The sequence below is a fragment of the Labrus mixtus genome, chromosome 4, assembly GCF_963584025.1.
Source record: "Labrus mixtus chromosome 4, fLabMix1.1, whole genome shotgun sequence".
NCBI classification, from domain to species: domain Eukaryota; kingdom Metazoa; phylum Chordata; class Actinopteri; order Labriformes; family Labridae; genus Labrus; species Labrus mixtus.
In genome coordinates, this window is record NC_083615.1 from 18,676,346 (window position 1) to 18,685,680 (window position 9,335).

At 44.6% G+C, this 9,335-nt stretch overlaps 2 protein-coding genes across 3 annotated transcripts in view; one reads left to right on the plus strand and one right to left on the minus strand.

Annotated features, from left to right (window-relative positions):
• ankrd27 (ankyrin repeat domain 27 (VPS9 domain)) overlaps positions 1 to 9,335 on the minus strand; it is a 138,522-nt gene that overhangs the window by 95,132 nt on the left and 34,055 nt on the right. The window contains exon 1 of one of the 2 annotated variants that reach the window (XM_061037068.1): positions 8,992 to 9,112. The exons of the other annotated variant lie outside the window; for it this stretch is intronic. The gene's annotated coding sequence lies outside the window, so the exon portion shown is untranslated. Of the gene's footprint in view, positions 1 to 8,991; positions 9,113 to 9,335 lie in introns of those variants that run through there. 2 annotated transcript variants of the gene reach the window in all.
• dus2 (dihydrouridine synthase 2) lies at positions 589 to 8,614 on the plus strand. The gene is made up of 16 exons (XM_061037088.1): positions 589 to 698; positions 1,386 to 1,523; positions 1,607 to 1,652; positions 1,740 to 1,831; positions 1,915 to 1,958; positions 2,300 to 2,360; positions 2,717 to 2,764; positions 3,059 to 3,124; positions 3,271 to 3,341; positions 3,973 to 4,059; positions 4,173 to 4,341; positions 4,613 to 4,734; positions 4,828 to 4,968; positions 5,341 to 5,428; positions 7,786 to 7,859; positions 7,954 to 8,614. The coding sequence occupies exons 2-16, from the start codon at positions 1,401 to 1,403 to the stop codon at positions 8,216 to 8,218; spliced, it is 1,497 nt and encodes a 498-aa protein (XP_060893071.1). The 5' UTR covers positions 589 to 698; positions 1,386 to 1,400; the 3' UTR covers positions 8,219 to 8,614.

Sequence of the window (9,335 nt, forward strand, 5' to 3'; positions counted from 1 at the left end):
AAATCTCCAAATGGCCTGTTTGAGCACACATTTTCTGAAAAGTGGAGCAGGCAAAAGACGGAGAGGATGGACTTTTCTCATCATTGGGGGGTTTGTAGACAGACTAGAGACACATATTAGAGTTAGAGAAACATGGTGAAGTGGATTTTATATATAAGTGACCTTTTAAAGTAAAATATTTTTTTGGAAGAATTTAATTAAATTTAGCAAACATTTAAAAACTCTCTGGTCTCTGATGGTTTTTGGGAGTGAGTAGAGTGGGAGCAGCGATGGAGAAGGATCTGTCCGCCCAGGAACGATGGTTGGTTCCTGCAGGAGGGGGGGGGAAAGGAGGTTTGGGTCAGGAGACATGAGTGGGGGTGGGAGTCTGCCGGTGGAAGAGCTCAGACAGGTATAGTGAGAGTCAGGTTAAGGAGGGTTTTTTTTATACATTTTCTGTTCTCTATTGGGGCCAGGGATTCATAAAGTGCGTTAAATCCAACAACAACAAAAAAGAGACTCAAAAATGTCCCCAATTAAATAAAAAATGAACTTAATATCATTACCTGATCTACATTATAACGATAGGCTGTCACTCTATGACGCGTGATGACGTATTCGTCTAAACAGGAAGTTTAGACAGCACGCTTCTTTTTCTCTCCACCACGTGACCCGCACGTTACCGCTGCTATCGTCATCATTAGACACCCTAAATGCCGGTGAGTTTCTTAAAAATCATCAACATTTCACAAATGAGTGTATTAATGTCATTGTCGCTTACATACTGATAAGTTCTTAAGCTGACGTCATCTTAAAAGACAGCGTATTCACGCGCAAAGGTAAGATATTAGCATAGCATAGCTCCTGGTCTCTACCGCGGAACCTCATTCAGATAATTGCCGTTTGTCGTTTTTTGGCTTTTCGGTCAGTGGAAAAACCTAATAGGTTATAATTCAGACATTTAAATAAATATTTATAGCACTGTTGAAATTTTGGCGTACTTTAAATTCTCCAAATGCGATTTAGTTGTTTTAAAATCCATTTAATTTGAGCTCCTGTCCCCTGAGTTATACTTGACGACCTGTAGGAGTATTTAGACATAAATACAGTGAGTAACGCTAATAACATTAGTTTAAAGTGTGGGATAATGCGCTGACTGTTCAGTCGGCAGTGGAATAAACTTTACAAATTGAGGTTTTAATTTTCATTCTTCCGTTTTGATCTGTGAAGTGTGCACTTTGGCTTGATCTTAAACCGCATCAAATCACCTGATTTCTGACAGGAGTTTGGCGTGACGTTCTCGTGATTGAAAACATGGCAAAACTAAGCTACAACAGTTGTATATGTATGAATAAATGCTTACAGAAGTACATGCATGACTATCTTCTCCTCTGTGATGTTATCAGGAGGTCTGAGCCGCCATGATGACAGCTGGCAGGCTGAACTTCTGCAACATCACCGCCCTGGCTCCGATGGTCCGGGTGGGGACTCTGCCCATGAGGCTGCTGGCTCTGGACTACGGAGCTGACGTGGTTTACTGCGAGGTGAGGGTGGAGGCTTTGGCAGAGAAATGACTCTTTTAGTGTGTATAAAAGTTGTTTAATGACTCTTTTTCTGTCTCTTTCAGGAGTTGATTGACATAAAAATGGCTCAGTGTCACAGGGTGGAGAACCGTAAGAATCTCTCACTTTGTCTTCTCCTTCATGCCGCAGGTTGTTAGAGTATCGCCCTCACACTTTGATGTTCTGTGTATTTGTCAGAGGTGCTGCAGACGGTGGATTTCGTCGCCCCTGATGATCGAGTGATGTTCAGGACCTGTGAGAGGGAGAAGGACAGAGTCGTCTTCCAGATGGTGAGACAGGAAACATCCGGAGCGTATTTATTTTCCTCGTATGTTTTCTCTTGAGGGGTCACTTTTTCTCTTTGTACTTTTAGGGGACTGCTGACCCAGACCGAGCGCTGACCGTCGCCCAGCTTGTGTGAGTTAAGAGCACAACACAGAGTCCGACTAAAAGTGAAGTTTTCTTTAGTGAAACCTGTTTGTGACTTGCACGGCATTCAGGTGCTCCTCGGATAGTCCCAGTGTCCGAGTCGCTCTCCCATCTTCAGTTAGTTCACACGCTTTCAATTCAGAAAGTCGCAATGTTGTAACAACAAGAAACAACATGGATGCTGCGTACTGTAGACGATGTGAGGAATCTCAGTGTATCCGTGTGACCTGCTATCCTCATACTCAATATGATCACCCAATAATGATATCATAAACATACTTAAACGTTTCATTCATGGCTCCTGTTCTTGTTCTTCTGTTGTCGATCAGGGAGAAGGATGTGGCCGCCATCGATGTGAACATGGGCTGTCCAAAAGAATACTCCACCAAGGTGAGTCTCCTCTCAGTGACCGACCTGCAGCTGCAGCGCCTCCTCTGGTTTTTGATCTCTAGGTGTCCCTAAAAAGTCTTATTTTAACCTGAGAGAGGTCTTAAAGTTAAGATGAGCCTTTGAGACATGTTTGAATACTTTGTCATATTTACTCTGTCTAGTCAGCAGGGGACAAGCGATTTGCAGAAAAAGTTTCTAAATGTGGACCAATTGGAATAAAAGCCTTTTGAGTCCCGCATGATATCTGATATAAAATGGTCCTAATGTTTCTGTGTGTGCGTCAAGTCTTTAAACGTCTTATATTAGACTTTTAAAAAAGTGTGCAGCAACCCTGGGTGACCTTTGACCTCTTGCAGGGCGGGATGGGAGCTGCTCTTCTGTCAGATCCTGATAAAATCGAGGCGGTGAGTATTGGGAAAGCTATTGTGCAAAAATAAAAATAGTTCGGCTTTTATTTTGAAGTTTTGAACTGGTTTTACCTGAGAGTACTTTAGTTGCTGTGTGCTTTTATTTTGAAATACAGTAAGGCTCTTCCTGTAGAGTGAAGATTAGAACATGAAGTTAAGCACAGAAACAGGAAGTGGTTAGGGATCCCAAACTGACGGTCAAACAGCTCAAAGGAACGGTAACAAAGGTCAATGTGTGATGTCATCAGGTGGATACGGAGACATTAAAAAACGACTTTTGTCTCCTAGTAGATTCTGAAGAAGCTCGTCACAGGCGTTTCCATTCCTGTCACGTGTAAAATCAGAATCCTGCCTTCGGTAAGATGTGAACATTATCCCTGTGTGTGTCAAATTACTTTTTAAAATGTTATTCCCTTTGTCATTGTTTTTTATATTCAATCTTCTAAAAACGTGATTAACATTCACTTCCTGACGACCTGGATGCTCTGTTCTCCTGGTTTCAGGTGGAGGACACGGTCAGTCTGGTCCAGAGGATCGAGAAGACCGGCGTCGCTGCTGTGGCTGTTCACGGCAGGTAAACAGCAGCACATACTCATCACACCATGAACGCCGTCTCGGGGAGGGATGTTCATTCTCTCACACAGAAACACATTCAAAAACAAACATACGTCCAATCAGCAGTCGGCGGCGGGCTCCAACCGTCTGCTCTCACGCAAGCACTTAGTCTCTGTCTGAGGTTCTGTTGTGGGTCAAAACAAAAACAAAACAAAAACACTTAGGTGGTAGATATCTGTCTTCACTGCTGCTTCACAGTCGGGTCAACTGCTCTGCGTCGAGATCCACCCCGGACACTTAACACACCTGGACCACAACAGAGTTAAATACTTAGCCCCACCTACTACCAGCCAGCCAACTTCAAAACAGGAAGTCATGCTGACTAAGACAAACCATATCTCCGTTTTCAGTGTTATTTTTACATCTTTATTGACTTTTCAGATGCATTTATAACATTTTTTACGCATTTTATACTTTACCTTCTTGAGATCTGATCCCTCTCATCTGCTGCTCTTCTTGTTAAACTTCACATTTTGTCTTCACCTAACGTTTACCTGGTGTGTTTGAGGGCCGTCTGCTTCATGTCTACAGTGTTCCTGTGTTTACCTGAAACATGTCCGTGTTGCTCTTCTGCTTGTTGTGTTGCTCAGGTTAAAGGAGGAGCGTCCCCGACATCCCCTTCACTGTGATTACATTCAGGCCGTCGCTCGGGCTGTTTCCATCCCTGTCATCGCCAAGTAAGACTCAAACACTCTGCAAACTTTTCTCGTGACAGAAAAAAAAAAAAGATCAAACGTGTTCGGTTTATTAAAAAGTTATTACACCCGGTGTCTGTCCTTCTCTCCTGCAGCGGAGGCTCTCTGGACATGGTGAAGACAAACGCAGACATCGAGGAGTTCAGGAAGGCGACGGGAGCTTCTTCCGTCATGTTGGCACGCGCAGCCATGTGGAATGCATCCGTATTCACCGACCAGGGGCCGCTACCTTTGGAGAAGGTCATGGAGGACTATCTTAAATATGTGAGTTTGTGCACAATCGCAGAATGATATCTAAAACAGGAGGCATCAGAGTTTTAAAGATGTCTTCACTTGGGGGCGCTGGATAGCCTAGCGGATATGTCGCTCGCCCCATGTACAGTTGTAGCGCTCGTCGGTTAAAATTCCACCTGTGCCCTTTGCTGCATGTCATACCAACACTTCGTGTCTCTCCTCAGCTGTCCTCTCAATAAAAAGGCAAAAAAAAAGACGTCTTCACTTCATTGATTGGACGGTTGTGTTTTGTCTCTCTCAGGCAATCAGGTACGACAACAACGCCTACAACTCAAAGTACTGTCTGTGTCAGATGCTCCGAGACAAGGTGGAGTCTCCTCTGGGGAAACAGGTCCAGGCGGCTCAGACCACCGCAGAGATCAGGTACTGGACTTTATTCTGGACTCTGTGGTGTTGACTGTTTGGGGGTGATGTCATGTTTCGGGTGATGTAATGTGACGTGATGTTGTGACACAGTGAGGCGTACGGGCTGCAGGAGTTTTACCAGCAGATCCAGAACGAGCAGCAGAGCAGGAAGGACGCCCTGCAGACCAACAGCCAGCCGGACCACCCCGTGATGGACGGAGACCTCACCACCATGGCGGTGAAGTTTGAGCGGTCAGTTCTCAGGCTCCATATCTCATTTAAAATACATGAGAAAACAAATAAAAAGGGCATCAGTCCGACATCTTATTGTTTACAAACACTGTGAATTCTGTGTCACTTCAACTCTTGAATTCAACTATGCTTTTATTTTGAAGGACCTTCTGATTAGCCACTGAAAAAGGAACCTGTCACGCATACAAACTATTAGAAAAGAAAAGTCTAAACCTGCTGCGTTAACGTTCATTAGAAGGTTGAATTCAGGCTCAGTAGAGTCCTCGAGCTCGTTTCAGTGATTATATGAGAAGGTAAAACACGCTGAGGATAAACTGGTGTTGGTTATGAGAAGTTGAATGATCTCCACCTGTGTTTCTTTTTGGCTTGTAGGAGGGAGTATCCGCCTCACATCACTCCGAAGATGTTCCTGCTGGAGTGGAGCCGCAAGGAGAAGCTGGAGCAGCCGTTTTATGAGACGGTGAGAGTCAACAGAGTTACTAAAGTCTGTCCTGTGAGCTTCTGTAGAGACGAAGCTGACTCAGAAACAGGTGCTTCAAAAACCTAGAGTTCATCGAGATGCAGCTAAGATGTTCCTGCTGGTTCCATATGACTAGGTGTGTCGGGTTCACATTCAAACAGAGGTCGAGTGTCTTTATCTCTATACAAGACAAAGAAATACTACAGATGATTATAATACCCTGTACCCTGTAAGTTAGGATTTTAAAAGCACATCATGTAAGTTTGTAAAGACCTTATTTAATGCTATATTACAAAGAACCGGCTTAATCCATCATGAGCACTTTAGCAAAGCAGCAAAAGTTACAGTGGTAAGAAAAAACTGCCTTATTAAAAGGCAGAACTCTTCGGCCGGATCCCAGGCTCATGACGAAACAGCCTTCACAGGCCTAGACTGCGCCGGGCTTGGAAAGGGATAGGGGGAGAGATGGGATAAAATGCAGGAAGAGGGATAGGGAGCGGTGGGGGGGTGGGGGGGTTGTTGTTCAGGCAGGCCGGCCACCAACGATCCCGAGGAGCCTAAAAGAGCTCAGGAGCTCCCAGGAAGTCAGAACAGTTGTTGATTTTGTTTTATTTTTACTAACATCTGATCAAAGTTTAAAATTCTGGTATCATGACAACCCTAACATAATGTAACGATTACAGACCAAACAAGGGAAGTGAACCAAGAAGCAGTGCATTGTGGGTTGAATTTGATCGTCAGTAAACGATGTCAAATGGGAGTGTGGCTAACGTTAGCATTGCTAACAACACCAGCCTTCAGCCGCCCTCGCAGGTTAACGTCCACATGTCTGTACTAAATGTGGTTACACATCGCTCCGGTCAATCTGTCAGTTTAACCTGAAACAGGCGAGACATAACTTCATCAAACGGCGCCGTGTTATGGGCCTGTCCTGCTGTTAACCTCGGGGTCAAAGTGCAGCTTTAGGCCGGATGGCAGCAGCCAATGAGCGGAGCTGGACAATCAGCCCTGGCACCCACCCGGGGTGTGTTCTCTCCCCACTGCTCTTCTCCCTCTACACCAATGACTGCACCTCAGGGGACCCTTCTGTGAAACTCCTGAAATTTTCAGACGACACCACCGTCATCGGTCTCATCGAGGACGGAGACGAGTCTGCTTACAGACGGGAGGTGGAACAGCTGTCTGTCTGGTGCAGTCAGAACCATCTGGAGCTGTACCCGCTCAAGACTGTGGAGATGACAGTGGACTTCAGGAGAACCATTCTGAACAGCACAGTGTCTGCTGTGGACTCCTTCAGGTTCCTTGGATCCACAATCTCTCGAGACCTGAAGTGGACCTCCCACATAGACACAATCAGAAAGAAGGCACAGCAGAGGGTGTACTTCCTGCATCAGCTCAGGAAGTTCAACCTGCCCCAAGAGCTGCTGATCATGTTTTACACCGCCATCATCCAGTCTGTTCTCTGCACCAAACTGGACAGACACAGACTGCAACGGACTATAAGGACTGCAGAAAAAATAATCTGTGTCGACCTGCCCCCCATCCAGGACTTATACCAGTCCCTGGCCAGGAAACGGGCAGGTAGTATCACTGCAGACTCCTCACGCAAAAACAACCCGTCATAAGAACAGTTTCTTCCCCCAGGCTGTCACTCTGATGAACGCTAAACAGTCACAGAGTGTCAGACCTGTCACTGTGAAATGACTCTAAACCAACCGTCACTGTGAATATACATATATGTATATATATTATTTAATTTAAATGATCAATATACGCACACTTACTTATGTAAATACTAAATACAATAAATAATTGACATCTTAATTGACCCATCTGTCACATAACTGCATTTTACTTATCATGTTACTTCAGCATCTTTTGCACTATTCACCACTGCACTGTTTCATGTTTAGTCATGTAAATATTAATCTTTTCTTATTCTGTCTATTGTTGATATTTAATGTTGCACCTGTACATAAGAGAGCACAGTTCACCAAAGTTAAATTCCGTGTAAGTGTGTAAGTGTAAGTGTGTGTAAGTGTGTGTAAGCATACCTGGCCAATAAATCTGATTCTGAGCTACAGCACCAACTAGTGGCAGCTGGCTACGCTACACAAACTGTGACAGGATTTGGAGTGCTTGACAAAGTGCAGATTGAAAACAAACTGAACCAAATAAAAAATGCACCAACGTTACAACTTCACCCCGAGTTCAACTTACTGTGAAAGAGACCTTAGACGTCTGGTTTTGTTGTCGTGGTATTCAAACAGATATCGATATAATTTGATTTTTACTAGTTTCATATCGAGGTTTTCATTCTGGTATCGTGACATCCTGAGTCTGTGTTGTGTTTTCAGGTGCAGCGCTCTCAGGACCGAGCCTTCCAGTCCACCGTCACCATCGCAGGCAAGAAGTACCGATCATCTCTGTGGTCAGTAAACACAACATTCACAGATAAAAGCTTGACGTGTTATAAAAGAGATCCACAGAGGGATTCTAATATTTAATCCTCTGAACGTTTCCAGGGAGAAGTCAAAGAAATTCGCAGAGCAAGCTGCCGCCGTCGTCTGCCTGCGAATTCTTGGCGTACCCGAGGGTCGTATTGGCGAGGAGGACTCCGGTCTGGTCTGCAAGAGGAAGAGGGACGGGAAGCTGAACGGCACCACAGAAGAAGAGGGGAGCAAGAAGCGACATGTAGTTGATATCCAACTGGAAACGGACAATACAGAGACCGGCGTGGTGGCTAACGGGGACCATCGCGACCCCGACACGCCTCCAGAACGAGCGTAGAGTTTGTTAAGGAAAAACTTTTCTTTTAAGTCTCAACAAAAGGATGAAACGTCTCGAACAAACGATGGACGTTTGCGTGAAGCAGAGGAACGAATTAAGGAGTTCAAAGACGCGGCCTTCACAGGTGATTTTAATTTGTCCGCAGCTTGACCTCTTCACCTTTTTCTTTGTTTGAACATTTTATATCGTCCTGGAAAGTGACATCGAAGTTTCAGTTCTTTGTCCTCGAACAAAAACCGCAGCTACTCGACTCTGGCAGAATATTCTTAAGCTTTTATTTTTCCCTTCTATCTCTTAATGAGAACGGTTTCTACATGTTCAAACTGGGATCTTCCTCCTGGATATTCAAAGTAAACAACCCTCCAGATTTGGCATCAATATAAACGTCATATTTTAGTTTTTTTTACCTGCTTACTGAACACTACCAGGAGAGAGTTTGCAGCCAGCAGGGGGCAGATATTCATTTAAACCAAGTGGAAACCTCCTGTGATGAAATATGAAGCCGAGCCAGAAGTGTAAGATCCTGCAGTTCCTCGAGTGTCCACTAGAGGCTGGCTGCAGAAGCACAGGAAGTCACATACACACCCATTCTAAAAAGCCTGTTTTTATAGCAGAGATTAACAAGTTTACAGCCTGGTTCAAAAAAACAAATAGGTCTGATTAGCTCATGTCTCGATCGACACACACTGTACGGGGGTGAATGTTTTGATGACTCATCAGTTTTGATTTGATGAAGTCATCAAGAGTTATTCACAATAAGGCGTGTAGCTGACCTGATTGACAGGTGGGTGTGGCGTAACGGTTTGTCAGGAGGCTTAAAACCCGCCTCAGCTCCAACTCTCAGCCTGTCGTTAGGTTGACTGAAAGTTAGACTGAGACAGCATTTCCAGCATGGAGACCGCCATTGATGGCACTCCAGCGCCCCCTGCAGGAACAGACGGGTGACGACACTCAGGCTTCGTCCATTCATATTTACAGTCTGTGATTTAAACCTCTGTGCCTTACAGAAAAACATTTTTTTGGGATGGACGTTAAACTCATTTGCCTTCTGATTTGCATCTTTCAGTTTCTGTTAAATGAGACAAACGCTGGATGAAATGAGTCTGACTGTATTTTT

Excerpts from the sequence above, each read along its gene's own strand:
- dus2 (XM_061037088.1), top strand. The coding sequence starts at position 1,401 with ATGATGACAGCTGGCAGGCTGAACTTCTGCAACATCACCGCCCTGGCT. Across the intron at positions 1,832-1,914 it reads ACAGAGTCGTCTTCCAGATG|GGGACTGCTGACCCAGACCG; the intron begins GTGAGACAGGAA and ends TTGTACTTTTAG. Across the intron at positions 7,860-7,953 it reads AAGTACCGATCATCTCTGTG|GGAGAAGTCAAAGAAATTCG; the intron begins GTCAGTAAACAC and ends GAACGTTTCCAG.